This window comes from Acanthopagrus latus, chromosome 2 (genome assembly GCF_904848185.1).
Source record: "Acanthopagrus latus isolate v.2019 chromosome 2, fAcaLat1.1, whole genome shotgun sequence".
Classification (NCBI taxonomy): Eukaryota; Metazoa; Chordata; class Actinopteri; order Spariformes; family Sparidae; genus Acanthopagrus; species Acanthopagrus latus.
This window is the reverse complement of record NC_051040.1, coordinates 24,809,197-24,828,876: the sequence shown is the minus strand read 5'-3', so window position 1 is coordinate 24,828,876 and position 19,680 is coordinate 24,809,197. Positions and strand designations below refer to the sequence as shown.

At 41.0% G+C, this 19,680-nt stretch overlaps 1 protein-coding gene across 1 annotated transcript; it reads right to left on the bottom strand.

Moving 5' to 3' along the window:
• Positions 1-16,584: 16,584 nt before the first annotated feature.
• Positions 16,585-19,094, bottom strand: LOC119007442 (homeobox protein otx5-like). Its single transcript, XM_037077141.1, has 3 exons — positions 18,994-19,094; positions 17,502-17,653; positions 16,585-17,220 (listed from the first exon to the last, which is right to left on the bottom strand). Exons 1-3 carry the CDS (start codon positions 19,091-19,093, stop codon positions 16,585-16,587), a joined length of 888 nt encoding a protein of 295 aa, XP_036933036.1. The 5' UTR covers position 19,094.
• Between the last annotated feature and the right edge of the window lie 586 nt (positions 19,095-19,680).

Genomic DNA, 19,680 nt, shown 5'->3' with positions numbered 1-19,680 from the left:
AGTATTACTTTTGTAGTCCTTAGCTATTACTTAATGGGTCTTATAATCCTAGATCATTAAATCCTCCATTGATACCCCTTGCATCTCCTAAAGCCCCCATACTGCAGATCAAACTCTTGAGTCCTGATCAAATGCCGATGACAGTTCGACCACTAGATGGCAGTGAAACACCATGTTTGTGTCAATATCAGGCCGTCAAAACATCTTGATGTTGAGGAGTGGACAGTGCTTCAGCTCGGCGTGAATGAAGACGATAAAACTGCACATTCATACTGATTAAAAATAATTTGAGTTTTGTAATGTAAGCAGTTTTGTGCTTAGTCCTATTAATCTGTTTGTCCTGGAGTGTTCATGTGTGGGGTGTCGCTTTCTTCCTGCTGAAATATCCACAAACTTATGTACATGTATTTTTCACATCCTTCCTTTGTTGTCCTACTAATGGAACATGTCTATCCTTAACACTGAATTTACGTCAAATTCCAACAGGAATTCTAGTCTTTACTCATATTTTTATTTGATGACACAATACTATATGAGAGTGACTTCTTTACCCCGATTTACAATCTTTTTGGTTGATTTGTCATGCACCCCCTCTTTCACACACTGGCACAGGCACAGGCACACAAAAACGCAAACATGCACACAGATGTGACACTCAAGCATCACAATTACTATCCTTTTTTTTGTGGGTTGACATCATTCCCCTCATCAGTGTTTCATTTCATCCTTCTACTTCCTTGATTAAAAGGGATAAAGCCATGCCCTCAGCCATATTCATTACAATCAAATACGCACACACACATACACATTCGCCTGTGTCACTGTGGCCTCAGCTGTGCTCATTACAATGAAACACACATAGACAAACAAACATCTAATCAAACACCAGTCTTTAATCCTGTTGTTTTGAATGGGCACCACAGCTATACTGGTTTGGACAGACAGACAGACAGACACACACACACACACACACACACACACACACACACACACACACACACACACACACACACACACACACACGTACAAACACACAACCAAGCAATCACTTCTTCAGGGTAAGCTCTGTAAGTGTTTTAGGAAACAGGGCAGTCTGTGCAGTCGGACAGTTTGTGGCTATTCATTGTTTTGTTTTTCTGTCACTATACATATTACAATGAAAGATCAGCCTCATACCATTCATTTGTTTTGCCATCAAAAATATCTGCTTTGACTTCATGCGATCACCTCAACACACTGCATAAAGTCACATTTGCAGAGGACCATTTTAAAAAGGTTTTCTTTAATCCAAGGCCTTATGTCCTCAACACTTTTCAAAGTGACACTCTGGCCTCTGCTATGAAAATGTTATAAACCAATGAAGGTTCTGTAATTCGTGTAATCTTGTCTCTCCTCCTCTCATCTCTTTCTGTCTTTTTTCTCTTGTCAATCTTCAGTTCAATTCAATTAGCTTTATGGCATGAACAAAACATGTCGCCAAAGAAGTTTACAGAAGACTCAGATGTATGTATTGTTCATTACATGCAGGTTCTCTGTGCATGCGGTCCATACCTATAAAATACAATACACAACACACTGCAATTTTATACAGCTGAATACAGAGTGAATGGGAGCCCGATCACGTCTCTCTCTTTCTTCTCTCTTGGATTTCCCTTTCTCATCTCTCCTCTTTTTGTGTCTTATCTTTTAGACTTTTGTTATCATTTTTGTTATCTGTCAAGTTAAGTTAAGTCCAAGTTCACCATCTTTGTCCCCACAGGGCAACTGGTTTTGCAGCACAGAGTAAAACACAAAAGCAAGAAAACAAGAAAAAAAGAAAGAACATCTTCTGGACATCTGAATATAACCATTTGTATTCAGTGATGTACATTTTCCCAGATTAAAGTGAAAACTAGGTTCACACAGTTCGCCAGATGATTATGCATGAAATAATTTCATTCTTTGGATTAGAATTTAAAAAAACAAAACAAAAAAAAAACAGCTAACTTTTAGCTAATCTAACTGCAGGATTACATGGCAGCATATCAAAGAACCGTTTCTTTCAGGATTTGGACCAAAACCGTGTGAGAAAAACTGATGTGTGCTGGGGCTATGAGAGGCTTTTGTTGTTCTAAATAATCCTTGACAATTTTAAGGATAAGGATAATGGCATTTTATTAGTGTGGACAGTGTGTAAATATCTTCTTCAAATAGTTTTCATTTTGCTGAGTTCTTAAAAGAGGGCAGAACGGGCCTACGGTTTCTCTGTGGAAAATTGTGAGTTATCGGAGATCGAACCTTGTTTTTTTTTTTCATTTCATTTCATTTTCATCGCTACATGTGTGATTGCACCACGAGCACCTCTCGATTTTTCATGCACATTGCAGCTTTCTTCATCTGAGCACAGAGCGCTATTACAGTGGACGATCATCATAGGAGGCCATTGTTAACAGTGTCCTGCTCTGATTGCTGAGGATATACTGGACTGTACATGTCCATACATCTAAAAACAGTATGTGCATAGTTATTTTTTTCTGATTGTATGTCTTTGTCCGTGTGTGTGTGTGCGTGTGTGTGTGTGTACAACTGTGTGTTCGCCTTCCCCAAGGTCTGCGTAGTGGCGCTCCATCTGTGGCACTCAGGGGATTAAAGCCAATCTGTCTGTCTGCTACTCAAAGTGCTGACCGTCAGAGCAGCACCAGATTAACACAGTGCTGGGATTGCTGGGGGGGGGGGGGAGTATGAGCGTGTGGCAGAGAGAGGTGGATGGATGTTGAGGAGGAGCAAGACAGGGAAAGAGAGAGAGAGACAGACAGACAGACAGACAGATACAGGGGTGTTTGTGTTTGTATGTGTGTGTGTGTGTATGTTGGGGGAAGGTGGGTGGGTAGGGGCAAATTGAGAGGTCGACCCCAGATTAGTACACAACTGGTACCGTGTGTGTGTGTGTGTTTGGGAAGGGAGGGGGTTTATAGACAGAGTAGAGAGGGACAGAAGGTCTAGAGGGGAGAGGGACAGATGTACAGTAAATGGTGGATGGGTGGGTGGATGGGGGTCATAGTTGACACAAAACTACTCGACAGTAATGTACGAGTGCAGCTGGGTCGGAGCTACAGAGATAGATAGAGACACAGGTAGAGCATGAAGCCTGTTTCAGAGAGCCACACACACAGACCTTAAAGCCAAACTCGTGCCAAAATGCAACCGAGGCTTTTTCTGTGAATGCAGAATTATGACGAAAGAGGCACTTTTAAGATTGACCATAGTTTCGTTTTTGGCTCAAACTCATTTTCAATGGGAGTGCATGGGGCACTCTTGCGCTAGCATCAAAATCGCTATCTTTAAAACACTAAGAAGGCTCGGCACAACTTGAAACTGTAGTATCACCAGGGTCTCTACACATGAACACGAGCATTGGGAACATTGTTTGTGTACACAGAGTTTGCTAAAAAGAAAGTTTTTGAACAACTCACGTTAGCAGTAGCTTGTTCGGCAAGCTGTCGTCATGGCAGCCCAGACGTACTCGGGGATCGACATAGCAAATTCTGTGTACACAAACAATGTTCTTAGTGCTCATGTTCATGTGTAGAGACCCTGGTGATACTGCGAGCAATGTTTCATGTTGTGTCGAGCCTTCTTAGTGTTTTAAAAATAGCAATTTGATGCTAGCGTAAAAGTGCCCCATGCACTCCCACTGAAGATCAGTTTGAGCCGAAAACACGGCCAATCTTGCCTCGTTCGTCATAATTATGCTTTTACACGAAGGTTTGACTCATACACATTCACAAAAAGAGCCTAGGTTGCATTTTGGGGAGAGTTACACTTGAACTTGTAAGTGTCATGAGGGACCAGGAGCCACAGTCCACACCTCCTGTCACACACTCTTGAAATTGACTATTGTTTGTGGAGTCAGTTAACATGGAGGCTCATAACGTTTTGAGCTTGTAAAATGATGTTCACAAATAATTTCACAGCCTGAAGTTGCATACCACGTTTCCACATCTGAAGGCAAAAGGTTTCATACTTGTTCAAAGACGCCACACTCAACCACACATGTGGTGCAAAAAGCCTCCCATCACCTTTTCCCAATGAGATTGATGTAGAGATTATTTTACCTGCGCGACTGATGACCGATCAGCTGTTTACGCTCTGAGAGAAGAGGAGGAAGAAAAAGAAGAAGCCGTGTCTGTCGATGAAAACAGTCTCATCACTCCACACTGATGAGCTGATGTATCTACCTCACTTCCTCATTAATACTTAAGAAATGCATTGCAGCTTCTGCATTGTCTTTCATTGTCCAAGGATCAACTTGCACTCATTTAATTACATAATCTCATTGCACCTCTTCATCTGCAATGACGGCTAGGTCAACATGAACCAACTTATAATAATAACTGTAGTGGATGGAAACAAGCACTTATTTGCATTATATCATGCTTTGTGCAAATTTGGTTACAATTTGCAGTATATTTGGATGTAAGGGGGAAATTAATCATCCTTTCAGACAATCTCTTCTCTCACTCGTTCCTGGCGTTGAGGCTGAGAGAGAAGGTCACACACCTGGCCAATCACTGTAGAAAGTGCGTATGTTTGTTGGATTCTTGATTTCAGAAAGTTGCAAAAATGTGACACAGTCCCCACTGCCAAGCTCAGTTCTTAGCGTGTATGTGGCACCGAGCAGTGCTTGAAGATCTGACACTGCACGCAGATATCTTCAGTGTCCAGTTTGTCAGATGTTCAGTTGTTGAGTCTCACTCCTGAGACTCAACAGACATTTTGACACTTTGGGTCTGATCAGAGAGGTATTGTGCTGTTGGGAAAAATCCAAGACTTGAGAGTGGGCTTCCACAATGCATTCATGAACATATTGCAAATTATACAGAGTGAAGTGTCTGCCAAATTACAGATAGAGAGAACAGAATCTGAATCTGGAAAAGCAACACAACTTCAGCACAGACCTCATGAAGGTAATACATGTGGAAGGAATATGCAGTGTTAGCTGTATATTGTGTTAGCTTGAATAAAATCTTTATAATATCAATAATTGGGTAGTTAACATCAGCACTGAGTAAACTGAAATTAAGATGCCTCTCTGGAGTTAGGAGTCCATGAGGGATGATTGGTAGCAAATTGGAAAGCAATGGGTGTTTTTTTTTATATATATATATATATATATATATATATATATATATATATATATATATGTGGTCTGGGTTTTAGTCAGTGTGGGAGGAGCAGGGGGGTGAGTAGGTTCAGACTACATGAGCGCACCACTAAGATTAATGTAGTGTACTAGTGCACAAAGAGGCATGGTGAGTCGGGGGGGACCCGTGGGTGGGGGTGCGGAATGAGTCGGGAACTGCTCCCAGGGATTAACCATGCTTAGCCAGTAGCACAACCTGCTAGTCAACTAGCAGTGCCGCAGGGGTCAGTGGAGCCACACACACTGTTTAACAAGATAATGGGAAACATAGACAGTGCATTCAGTAGAGGAGGTTTTTTGGTTAGTTGTCGCTGGTGGCTGTGTACATTTTCCAGTTAATGAGAGAATGCTGTTCAGATTATTACTTGTTCAGTATAGACTGTGTATGACCATGGTAGGGGTCAAGAATTTTTGCCATGACATCAAAAACTGAGCAAGATGTATGAGATAGCCATTGTACTACAATAACTTGTTGCTCTTTTCTCATGTGATATGTCTACCCCTCTGTTATCAAGACATTAATGGCGGTGCAGAAATGGACACATGCCTCCCATTCATCAGTCCAAAGCACCAAACCCAACCGTGAAAACAAAAGGCTGGCTGCTCAGATTCTGTCTCCTCAAGTCTTCTGTTGCACCTGAACGTACCACCAATCCTACAGCTAATGGCCAGTTGACCATCAAAGTATGTAAGTATGATCCATTCATGGGAAAGACAATTACAAATCATGAGTCTGTGTTCCTGAATTTCAACAGTGTCAGGAACATAAAGGCCCAGTGTGTAAGATTTACGGGGGTTTAAGAGGATCTATGGGCAGAAACGGAATATAACGTTCATAGCTATTGTTTCATTAGTCTCTAATCGGGCTGAAGATAGGTACTGTTGTGTTTTTGTTACCTTAGAATAAATACAAAAATCATTTAGATAAACTATCAATGTGTTGTGCAAGTAGAGGCAGAACATCAGTTATTTTTCCCCAGATATCTTTTAAGACTTATAACACTCTGCCTGGAATAATCATTTGTGTATGATTTGCTTAATAACCTTGCTGAAACTAAACTTAATATTGTTGATTCCAAAAGCACACAAGATGCTTCCTAATTCACTTTGGTGTTACTGATGCAGACGGGGTACTTTATTTGAAATCTCTGTTACATACGAGAGGCTGTCCAAAGCAACGTTGTTTTTTTGAAGATACCCGGTCCTACCACCATCACAATTGTGTAAGTTGCACATTGTACCATGATTGGCTTCCAGTCTGGTCCTATTGACGTCACAAATTCATCCCTTACACCTCAAGTAGATCTCCTATCCAGGAGATACATGTAAACAGAGAGGGACTTTAAATGTGACTCAACCTGTTTCAACAGTTTCACATTGCTCCAAAATCACTTTTCTCTCGCTGTTCATGACGATGTGAAGTGTGTTGCTGGGTTGTACATGTTCACATTCTTTAGTGCGTGTGTGTGTGTGTGTCTGGCAGGCCATGTGCTCCTCTGGTCACACTGCGACCAGAAACAGGAGGGGAGGGAGAGGAGAACATACAGCAGTCCCTGTGGAGACACGCTCCCCCTCCCTCTCTCCGTCACCGTGCTGCGTTGTCTCTCTACAGCTCCTCCTGATGACCAGTTACAGCATTACATAAGACACACAGTGCAAGCAACAACAACAAACACATTTCCACATGCTCTGCAGTTCTGCTTCTACTTTTCCCATTTCCCCCAGATTGCAGGCAAAATATAGTCTGTTTACTCTTCAGTAAGTATTTGGATAAACACGCTGTAATGGGAGAAGATGAGGCATGTGAACCTGAAAAAAACTGGAATATTAGAGGGATTATATTTCCGTTTCTGACAGAAGTCTTAATACAAGAACTCAAAGTGCGTTCCAGCTGAAAAAAAGACATTTTGTGCGATGACAGACATTTGAGAATCCATCCTTTTTTCCCTTGTTTTTTTTTTAAAACATTTTTATGAAAGATGTAAATTAGCTTTCATAGATTGACATTTGAAACAATACCAGCCCACTGCATATTTTTTCTTTTTATTATTGCGTCTTTTTTTTTTTTTTACAAATACTTTGTGACAATGTGACTATGTGACAATTATGAGATATTACCAATAATGATGAAAAAAATAGCCAATTTAAGTGGCAGAAATGGACTTCCATATATTTTAGACACTTCCTCATGTTTTAGAATATACAGCATGTTGGAGGTCTACAGCAAGCCTTGTGATATTCAGACCATCAGCCATGTGGCTACTGGATTGTAAAGGCTCTTTAAATTAATCTATGGAGATTAATCTAATATATATGAAATGGCACACAGTAAATATTTATGTGAGTGTGAGCTGGCCGTCAGTCATAAACAGACTGGTTGGTTGTTGGCAGGACGCAGACAAACCGGAACGTAAATAGCCACTGAGTCACAGAGATGAAACAAACATGTTGACTTGTTGTTTCCAGAGGGTGTGTGTGTGTGTGTGTGTGTGTGTGTGTGTGTGTGTGTGTGCACGCATGCTCGTATGTGCGTGTGTGCTGGCATGTGTGTGTGTGAGTGCATTAGTGTATGTCTGACTATTATTTTGTAACTTAATGGAGGCACCCCCTGACCTCCCCACCCCATCAGTTTGTGATTGCTCTATGGCTCCAGAATCGGGGATTAGACCATGTTTCCCCACTTTACCTCCCCTGTTCCTCTCTCTCTCTCTCTCTCTCTCTCTCTCTCTCTCTCATCTATTTCTCTCTCTCTTTCTCCCAACATCACATGACCCGTTACATCACGGGATTGAGGTCAGAGCTGGATTAGGGCGAGCGACGGAGCGAGCGAGAGAGGCAAGGGCTGGAATTACTGAAAGTGAGGAAGGAGGAGTGTGCGTGTGTGTGTGAGGGGAGGGGTGTTCAGATGGGCTGCAGATGAAGAGAGGAAAGAAAAAGAGAGACAAAGAAAGAGGAGCACAGAGGGGAGGAGGGGGTGAAGATATGCAGGGATGTATGCAGGTTTTACACTAAAAGGGGATTGGAGAATGCAGAGGTCTTTGTTTCACGTCTGATGCACTCAGTGCCACAAAGAGTGTTCGACAAAGTGGAGCTCTAGAGGAATAAAACATCTGTGAAAACATTTTGCAGAGGATGAACGGTGTTTTCACCATGCAGTCAGTCAGATAAAGAAATAAGAAGGAGGGCTGGAGTGTGATGGAGTGATGGGGGCAAAGTTCAGAAGCTCTGGCAAGAACTCTCTGATTTTAGTCTGTCAGCAGCAAGAGAGAGTGAAATACTACAGCAGAATACTCAGTATGGATCTTTATTTTGTTTCTATATCTAAATGTGAATGTAGAAAGCACATTTCAGTTCTGTATGTATTATTACAAAAAGTAGCCTATAGTTGTTACTGAACAAAGAAATACCATTATCATTTCAAGGAAAAAGGCAAAGAAAAGCATGCTTTGTTTAAACTTGTGTAAATTGTAATATTCGCATTCATGTTTGCTGATTTTCAAAATAAAGAAGTGTCCCTACATATATCCCTCAAAAACAGCTGGGCTTTTAGCTGTACACTGAACCTGACAGGCTAATATAGCCAATAATCAGACAGTTTACAGATTACTATGGTGTCAGTGGTCATACAATGGATGAATTTGAAAATGTGATTTTAATTCAATTGAATCCAATTTAATCATAGCAAAGTATTGCATGTGTTCAGAGCAGGTGTTGATGACAACATGCAATTTCAGAGTTAGACAGCAAAATGTACAACATCCTTTGAAGAGTGTAACTTTTGTTGTTTTTTAATGGTTAACTTAGCTTCTGGCCAAGGGACAACAGTTGAAAATTAGCCTTCTGGTTAACATTGGCACATTTACAGTGATGTTGATTAATGTGCACTGTCCCTGCAAAATGAATAAACTTAAACTAAACTTAAGCTAAAAGAGAAGATGTTTAAAATGTTCTTCATTTTGTAAAAAAAAAAAAATCAGCAACATCAACAAAGAGTGTGAGGAAAATGTAACTTGTTGATGATTTCAATGCTGGGCTTAAGTCGGTAAGTTGGTAAACAGAGAAACTTTCCTTTCGTTTTATGTATTTTTCAACCCTTTGTTACTTCCAAGTATTTATTAATTACAGAGAAACAATACCAGGCATGCATGATGAGTTTAGATGATATTTTTGTTCTCCACTATCCTAGGACTAGTGGCTCCCAACATTCCGGTGTATGCCCCTTTAACACGGATATTATATCTGCCGCGACCCCTCGTCACTGGTGGAATATATCTTCTGGTTGTAAAGTGTTTAACTAAAGAGTCATCTTTAAATTAATCTCATTTTTAGAGGCCTGAAGAGGTCAATTATCCACTTATTTGGTACATAATGTTATTATGTGTGGTGGATATGTGTTCTTTCTTTCTTGATTCTGATGTCCATCAACTCACGACACCAGAGACTTATCCTGTGACTCCTTGTGAGGGACCTGAACCCAATAAAGGTAAGCACCTCTACTTCTTGATTTCTCTTCTCTGTGTGTATTCAACCAAGTCATTTACGTGTGGGCTTTACTATCAGATTTCATGTCGTGCATGATTCTCTCAGTTCCAATCATTTATTAGAGGGTGACACATGATGGGTTGGCATTGATTTTGATAAAAGAAATATTTGATTGCAGGGTTAGGGTTAGAAAAGAAAAGAAAAGAAAAGAAAAGAAAAGAAAAGAAAAGAAAAGAAAAGAAAAGAAAAGAAAAGAAAAGAAAAGTCAGAATTCATTCACATGGTTTTGTCCTTGTAGACACTCGGGATCCTAAATTGACCCTGTACTGCACAGCAGAGATCAGGATGAACCTCAGGGAGCCAGACTCCAGATTAGACTACATCCCACTGGAGCTGGATAGCCTGACTGGTTCTGAGGTAACTCCAGCCTGCTGTCCAACCAAGGTCATGTAGAGACAGTCATACAACAAGGAAACAAGGCTCTGTTCTATCCTGTAAAAAGTGGAGAGCACTAGACTTTATTGTGAGAGTCGAAAGTAGAAAGAAATGAAGCCGTGAGGAACCCCGGTCAGAACTGACTTCATCTCCCAATTGGAGCGGTAGCCTAAATGGTGATGTTTGGTGGACTTCATCTGCGTTATGTCAGGATTTTTATCCATGTATATTTGCAAGAGGTCGAAGTTTAATTAACAATACTTTATGTCCCATGATGCACTGGGCCTGCGAGAGCATCTGTCGCCGGGGGAACATTGGAACCAATTTGTCATCTGGAGAGGGAGAAGGCCTTAATCCTGCCGATGAAAAGAGAAATGTCAGGAGAAAGATGGACATGCGAGTGGAGAGATAGGGGAGGTGGGATGATGAGGAGAGTGACAGCACAGAGATGAAGAAGAGGAAGAGGAGGACGGGAAGGAGGAGGAGGAGCAAGAGGGAGACGGTAATCCTGTCTAATTCACTTAATGTTGCGCTGAGGGCGCAGGACACTAAGAGGATTTGGGACATTCTCTAAATTAGATCAGCAAGAATAACAAACTGCAAGGAGAGGTAGAGTGGAAGGAACACACCGGGAGAGGTGGCACGGAGGAAGGGGCAGATGAAGGAAAGGTGGCACGAACATTTGTGGGGATATCTTACATGCATCAGGAAGACAGCATGAAGTCTTTGAGGAAACTGTGGAAAAAGGTTTGCCGCCAGTTCACCTCACATGAAGCAGCAAAGACTCACTGGGGCGAGGTTGTAAAGAGCAGAAATGTAGCCAGAGAGACACCAGCAACCTGTCAGCCCACTGATCAGTGTCTCCAATCACACTTGTGTTTGATATTCTAAGTAGCACCGGACGCCAAACGCTCCCATAATCCAGACAACTGTCCCAGTCCAACATATCATTAATCTGTGGCTCTCAACTCTGACTTTTACTATTAGTGATATTAACTAGGTGTTAAGTTGTAATCTGCACTAAAGCCCTAAGCAGAAGTGTATGCTGAGGTTGACAGTGGCTGGTTGATCCATTCATACTGTAATACTGATCCTGTTACCACAACTAGCCGCAGATCACTCACACCTACTTACACTGCAGCACTGCACGATTTAGCAGCATTACTGCACATTTTACAAATCTTATTTAACGACTCATGCAAATGATGATCAATATGAAGTAAGACGGAGTGAACCAAATACAAAGCAGTTTTGCTATTCATGTGACTGACTGTTTGCTTCACAGTGTTCTCAGTTGTGTCATGGTAATCATATTTTAGGCCAGACATTTAAAGCATATTATTCATTTCTTCCTAGATGGAGGAAACACTTTATCTGAGGGCTATTGTAATAAGTGTTGGTTGATAGTTGTAATCTAAATTGTAATAATAATAGTAGTCTCTTTAACATGCTTACTCTTATAAGAGTTACAATTAACAAAATCAACAATTATCTGTTAATAATACTACATTTGTTAATATGCTATTTTCAGACATATAAGCAATTATTAGAACACTTGTTAGCAGTTAGCAGTATAGACGATTAGCAACGTTAATTAAGCCTAATGAGTTTCTAATAACATTCACTGAGTTAAAGTAATTAACTTGCTGTCTTTGTTAAATCCTTACCAAGCTTTTTAAATGCCATATTGCATTAATTATCTTTCATTTATTACTAGTTAACTGTGCACATATTAACAATCAACAATATTGTTAACATTCTGTCTCATAAAATCAGAGAAAAAAAAGGTTAAAAGTATAATTGTGGCATGGTTCATTGAGACCTACCTCATTTTTTACAGTTGCACTAATTTTGCTTTTAGAATATATGTCCTCCATATGATAGACAGTCATATATATATATATATATATATATATATATATATATATATATATATATATATATATATATATATATATACACACACACACACACACACGTCTTGTCCAAGGCCCAGTCATTTGTTTATCCCATATAAAAAACCTTGTTTGTCATCCTTTTTTTCTTCCACATAAACAACCTTTTCCATCTTTAATCGAAACAATTACAAGGAACTGATTAGGCTTTTATTCATGTTCTTAAGTATTACACTTGAAGTCCTCAGACCTAACTGATGCTGACTCAATTGGAATCCACATTCAAAACCATGTTTAAATGATCACAGTTTGAGCCACTGTACCTTTGAAAGTCTCACTCATGTATGTGCAGACACAGCTTGACAAAGAATCCTGGGAAACTTTAATCAAGTTCTAATATATCACAAATAAGAGCAAACAAAGACAACGCCACAGATAATGTTTCCAAATGCTGTTTAAAGCCAATCAGAGTTTGTTTTGTTCCCACATAACAATACAAAATGTTCCTACGCTACTCTGAAATGATCGTTTCATCATGAATTTCTTTTTCATTTAATTCTATTCTAACCAAAGCATTGTTTTTGAATGTGTGTGTGTGTATGTGCGTGTGTGTGTGTGTGTGTGTGTGTGTGTGTGTGTGTGTGTGTGTGTGTGTGTGTGTGTGTGTGTGTCCATCCACGTCTTTTTTCAGTGGTTGTGTTTGATCACGATGAATGCTTGCATCTGTATGCATGCATGTGTGTGGGTCTATTCATGTTTGACGATTGTGTAAGTGTCTTTACGTGTGTGTGTGTGTGTGTGTGTCTGTGTGTGTTTGGCGTGTGCTCAGCGCGTGTATGCTTGGTGGCGTTGGGATTAGGAATCGATTAAGAGGAAAATGGACTGCAGGCAGGAGGGAGGAAGAAGGGAGGGAGGGAGGGATGATGGGGAGGCTGGTCAGCTCTGGCAGCAGCCTGTGGCATGATTACAGTGTGCCTCCAGAGCAGGCTGGCCACCAGCTTGTTTGTTAGGGATTAGAGAGCGGAAAGAAATGAATCATATTTCTAAGTCCTGAGCGTATCTGTGTCTGTGTCTCTGTGCCTCAGAGTCCATGCTGCTGTTGGGGGATTAGAGGTGCAAAGGAGGGGGTCTATCTATCTATCTATCTATCTATCTATCTATCTATCTATCTATCTATCTATCTATCTATCTATCTATCTATCTATCTATCTATCTATCTATCTACGTTTTCATGCTGAATTGAAGCTCACAATATCAGATAATATATGACATTAATAACTTTTAAGATTTAACTTTTGAAAGTTTAAGATTCAGTGTTTCTCTATCGTGATCATTGAACACCCTTTAAAACCCAAGACCGTCAGTGACCCTAGCACACTGGACTTTGTAAAGAGCTTTTGGACTGCGGGGCCAGTATTATGCTGTGTCACCATGAGGCTGAGCCCTACTCTGTGTTCTCAGGCTAAATCCCAGTCAGAAGGTAGAGACTCGCTGTTACTGGGCAAGTCTGAGAGGTGCAACAACCAGCCAAGACGAGTAATACTAGTTGCGATGTAACAGTGGTCAGCATTAAATATCTGTCTGATTGTGTTTAGCTGCTTAACAGGCATTTCACCTTTTGCAGGTTCAACATATGTAACTGGTCCCCATATTGTTTGCTGAAGTTCTGATAAAATATCATGTTTTAAGCAGTAGCAGTAACATCACTCCAAACATAGGCCACCCGCATCCTGGAGAAAACAGTCCAAGAGTCAACAGCCACGCTAGCAGCTTCATGAGGCTGCATCTGCACACAGTGGTGCTTTGAGCTAAATGCTAACATCTGCATGCTAACATGCACCCAATGACTCAGTGACTGGAATGTGTTGCTGCCGCACAGGTATATGTTTTTACCATGTTCACCATCTTAGTTTAGCATGGTAGCATGCTAACATTTAAATTCACATGTAATTGCAGTCAGGTTTCTCAAATGAAAACAATGACAACAAAAGAGGTAGTCTGACGATGTTGGTTCACGGGAGATGTTTTTATGGTTATGCGATCAGCACTGCAATCTAAATCTATCTAAGGTGACCCTGAAGTGTTCAGGGAGAAGGTCAGGTTTATCACATGATGTTTAGTCATGTTCTTGACAACTTCCTTCCGGACAGAGCGGTCGGACTCTGCATTGGTGGTTCCCACGAAGTTATAGTAACAGGCGACCAAATAAAGATGCATCTTTACCATTAATACAATAATGCATTTCCCTGCTGGAACATTGATGGAAACATTTTGGAATATACAAGTACACACTTCATCAAATATATATAACAAAGGTCTAGTCATTTTTTGACATTTTAATGCCGAGATTTGATTTGTGTATCACAAGTTGGACTTTTTTTTTTCCTGTACATGTAATAATTATTGTGTTACAGTATAAAGATGCACTGCCTCTTTGTAAGTTATTGAGCATTTCGAACCTTGACTTGAAACCTTTCATCCAGTGCACTCCTCACAACCCCCGGGGGGTCTGACCCTCTGGCCTACAGGTGGATGTGACACAGAGAAACATTTAGCAATCCAAAATAATCAGCTCATCTTTCATACTTCAGTTAGAGGCTGGCAGTAGCTCTGTTTTGTGCCCTCTCTGCCCTGTTCCCTCAGATCTGCCTTATACTAACTCAACCTCTTGTATGGATTAGTGGAATGCACCCAGCCAAACACTCAAATCCAATGACTCACAGAACACAGTGGGTTTCAAGGAAGTCGTTTAATGTCTCAGAAACATCGTAGCTATCTAGCATGGTCGTGGTGAGACTGGTCGAACACAGGAGACAAATGAAATATACAAAATAATTCACATCAGAAAAATAAGCAGAGAAGATTATAGTAATGCAAAAGATAAAAGTAGAGTAAATGATTAAGAAGCATAAACAGCATGTATCCTATTACTGCTACTTTTACTGGATAAACCCCTGAGTTTGAAAAAAAAAAAGAAGAAGATTTTGAAGAAGAAGCAGAAAACAGAAAAATATAAACAAAAAAATAAAAAGTTGGCAGTTTTCTAGAAATTAAGAAAGAGAGAGATTCTGGTGGGTGGAGCGCCTGCGTAACAACTGGCTGCTGATACCAGACATGATTGCATTTTCAAGTTTTAATATTTACAAAAGAAGAACAACAAAAAAAGCTGTTTATTAGCAAAGTCCATGTCAGCTGAAGACATAATATTAATGAGAGTAATAATACTGATAATAATATTAACTTCAAAACAAATTACCACAGTTTTTACTTCAACGAATTCACAATTTTTTCAAGAAACATAATGTTGTTTAATTCTAATACAAAAGAAAAAAAATAGAAATCAAACGTACATTAAACACATAAAGTGGTACCCATCACATCTTTACAGGTTGGAGTTGAGAGAGGCACCAAACTCTCTGTGCAAAGGGGGGCTGCATGGCGGCCCAGTCCCTTCCCTTTCCCTGGCGCAGTCTTCTCTCCCATCAGCACTCACCTCGCTGGAGCAGTTTATCGGCTAAGAAAAAAGTTTACATTAAAGTCATTCGTAGATTCAAAAACTGCTTCTACACTCCGCTAACCTCGTGCACAAACTGTGAGATGGAGTGGGGGGGGGGGACGGGAGGGGGGAGGGGCGGGAGTACTCGACTGCCAATAGCCACAATGAGACCATTGTTGCCTGAATTGTCTGGAGGTGATCCTATTAAACTAACAATGTACGAGACATTCTGCTAATGAGGTTCAACCATGCTCAAAGGCAACAGGTTTGTACTGCAGTCACTTCAGTGACCAACTCTACCCCCTCCGCTTGTATCACACACAGGCTGCAGAGGGTCAGTATCACACAAGGCTACTGGGAATCATCAGCTTCTGTCTGCGAGATATTTTTCACGTGGGATCGAATTAGCGGCCACCCTGCAAAGATGCCTCCTTAACATGTCGGTTTGCGTGCGTTGAGTTGTTTGGCTCAAAGCTTTCTGAGTCAGCTCGCTGATGAAAAGCAGCTTTATAAAAGAAATACATCACATAAAACACAAGACAATGTCTAGAAGGAAGAGATAAACGCAAGGCTGGGCCCTCGTCAGTCCTTGTGTCCTGTGATACATCGACTTCAAGGCCATAAACTTGCTGGTCAATGAAGTGTCGCGCTGTGGTGATTCAGAAAAAGTAAGCTCTGAAGTTCAAATGTGGTCTAAGCCAAGAACGTCTGTAATTGCAACAATTTCCTCTAACCAACTGGACAATTAAAGCTGTTGTTCTTTCTCAGTAATTTGATTTTATTGTACACAGCCATTCATTGATTTCAAGACTGATATTTATGTCACTTAACTTGGAAACATTACTGATATGTCTATCCTACAATCACCGAGCCGAGCATCATCAGGTCAGTTTACTCCCACACGTTGTTTAGAAGAAAAATGACGACATTGTGTCAGCTCATTAGTTCTTCAGCTGATATGATTAATCGATTTATGTGTCCCAAGGTCTCTTCCTTTCTCTACAACACACCAAAAGTAATCTTGGGTTATACACCCTACTTCAATTTCTCACTTATCGCCCTCTCCCCTTCCCTCCCTACCTCCCACTTGTTATTTACAAGACCTGGAACTTCCAGGAGTTCTGGTCTTTGTAGTCCAGACAGTCAGTGGCATTGAAATTGAGCTTCCAGGCAGCTTGGTCCTTGTAGTCTAGACAGTCGACGGCTCCGAAGCCCAGCGAGGCGGCTGTGTAGCCCTGTGAGGAGAGCGATGCGGGGGACTGGCTGAGGGGCCCACCCATCGAGGAGGCTGTGATGGGGCTCAGGGCACCTCCAGTGCCCGACAGCTGCGGGTGCATGGGGGACAGGTAGGAGCTGCAGTCCAGACCAGTGAAGTAGGAGGAGGAGCCTGCGTAGCTCTGGCTGTAGGCTGGGGCCTGGGTGTAGGTCATGGGGTAGGTGGTGCGCTGCATGCAGGGGGTGGTGGAGGCAGACAGGGGGTCTGGCAGCGGGGAGATGGAGGCTGGGCTCCAGATGGACACGGTGGCGCTAGCAGAGCTGGAGCTGGGAGTGATGGCGGTGCCTGGAGGAGGGGGTGGAGGGCTGTAGGGTCCATTGGTGGGGTTGGCACTGGCATCAGTGTTGGCCTCACGAGAAGGAGATGCCTTCTTTTTAGGAGGGCGTGGTTTGGACTGGCCCGTGCTCTGCTGCTGCTGCTGGCGGCACTTGGCACGACGGTTCTTGAACCAGACCTGGAGGATGACAGGGATGAATCAGAGAAGAGCTTAATCATAAAATCAGGTCGATAGATAGATATACTTTATTGATTCCAAGCTGGGAAATTTCAGAATTTCGAAAGTACTTCATTATCTAACACACAACTTTACATAAATATTCAAAGTGCATTTTATGATTTTTTTTGTCTCTGTTATTTACTCTTTTAATACTTAACATACTGTCCCGGTTCAGTCTAAAAACCTGTATTACTAGTACACTGACACACAACTCTGCTGGCTGGTTTGTAATGTGTTACCTGGACTCTGGACTCGGGCAGGTTGATTTTGAGGGCCACCTCCTCTCTCATGAAGATGTCTGGGTAGCGGGTTTTGGCAAACAGAGCCTCGAGGATGTCCAGCTGTGCGCGTGTAAAGGTGGTGCGCTCCCGACGCTGTTTACGCGGTGTGTCTACAAGAAAGAGAACAAGAAGACAATTATTATTATTATTATTATTATTATTATTATTATTATTATTATTATTATTATTATTATTATTATTATTACTATTAGTATTACCATTATTATTATTATTCATGATAATATCAATAATACTATGCTGTTATTGTTAAGCTGGTATTTAAAACATCCTGCGATAAAACAACGTTACCAAAAGGCCCATAGCTGTAAAGACCACGTATCTTCCAACATTTAACAATTCAATAAGCAGAAAGAAGGGAAACAGCGTAATGTTACAATCTATATTAGGCAATATAAATCGCCAAACGTATTATTAATGTCGGTCATGTTAATCAAGAACTAAATTAATGCGTTATGAATCAAATTAGTTATATATATATATATATATATATATATATATATATATATATATATATATATATATATATATATATATATATATATATATATATATATATATTTCTCGATCATTTTTCAGATCTGGTGCCACATATCAACAGAATAAATATGCTGTTTTTAATTGATTTTAAGCGGATCGAACAAAACGACTGAACAGGCCGTATGGTTCACTCTTTCCTCAAATGAGACTGTTTGAATCGAAATATACAAAGTGACGGATCGAAAGTCAGCACGGATCGCTGATACTGCCTCAACATTCCGTTGATTCAGACTCTCATCGGCGTCAAGAAGGCCCAGCTTTGTAACACGCCTTCTGTCATCGGTGCCAAACCTCGGCATCACTTCATTCAAACTCCCTTCTCAAGGATGACAGATGCTGATCAGGCAATGTAGCCCGTCAGAACAATACAAGAAGTGTTTATTCATTAAAATACATAGTGGCTTAAAAATAAACCCCCAATGTAATTTTTTGTAAATAGGTTACGCGATAAGAGCAACAGATTGGAGTCTGTTTTGATGTTAAGTCTGTGTGAGAACAGGCTGCCTTTTCTATTCACACACATTTTTGTAATTGTTTTTTTGACTCTGTAATCCTGAACTTATAGGTCAAGTGAACACATGTTGTGATGCTTGAAGAATCAGAGACATCTATTCATAACCATAACTCTCAACTTCCCTGTTGCGTTTTAAAAAATGACATGTAGCGAATAGGGATTTTTTTTAAAGAAGCATTTTACCCAAACGATAAATACAACGATAAACGATATACAACGATAAATATACAACGATATTAACCATGAATTATTTCAATTTCTTCATTTCCAAACAAACTTTTCTTCTCTTTTCCTCCCCCACATGAAATAACACTGCAACGACAGGTTCAAATTAATTGGAAAAATTGATAAAGTCATAAATGACAGGTGAGTACTTACTGGGGTATCCAACGGCGGTGGAGTGGAGCAGATCCATGCCCGGGCCGGACAGTGTTAACCCGTTCACGGCGTAATGGGGTTGCTTAATGTAGGACATCATGCCTCCTGCCGGCTTTAAAACACTCCCTCACTCCCTCACTCTCTCTCTCCTTCTCTCAGACTGGGGGCCGGGTCTCCTAGCTAGTCTCCAGGGGGTGTCTCTCTCTCTCTCTCTCTCTCTCTCTCTCTCTCTCTCTCTCTCTCTCGTTTTCTTTCTGTCACTCCCTCCCTCTCCGTTTTTTTTAAAAAATTATTTTACCCTGACTTGTTTGTCACTTCGTTGTTGTTCTTGATTTCTTTTTCTTTGTTGGTCTGTATTGCCTTTGAATGCAGCTCTGACTTGGAGCGTTCAGACCAGGCACCTGCGGCTCTAACTGTCGGAGTACCGGCGGTGCGTCCTAACACCTATGCTCACCTGACGCGTAAAATCACAGCTGATTCAGGGACCGGCTGCGTATTCTGTGCGTCCTCTATCCAGATAAGAAGGACAACAGCCACCAAAATCAACGAGAGACAAGAAATGTAGACACCACTTTAAAAATGTAGGCTAACTATGGAGCCGTCTGTCCATCCAAGTCGTGCGTAATTGCGGTGCGCACCGGCGTCGCCAGGTGAAAGGTACCAAAAGCAGAAGGTCCAAAACGGCTC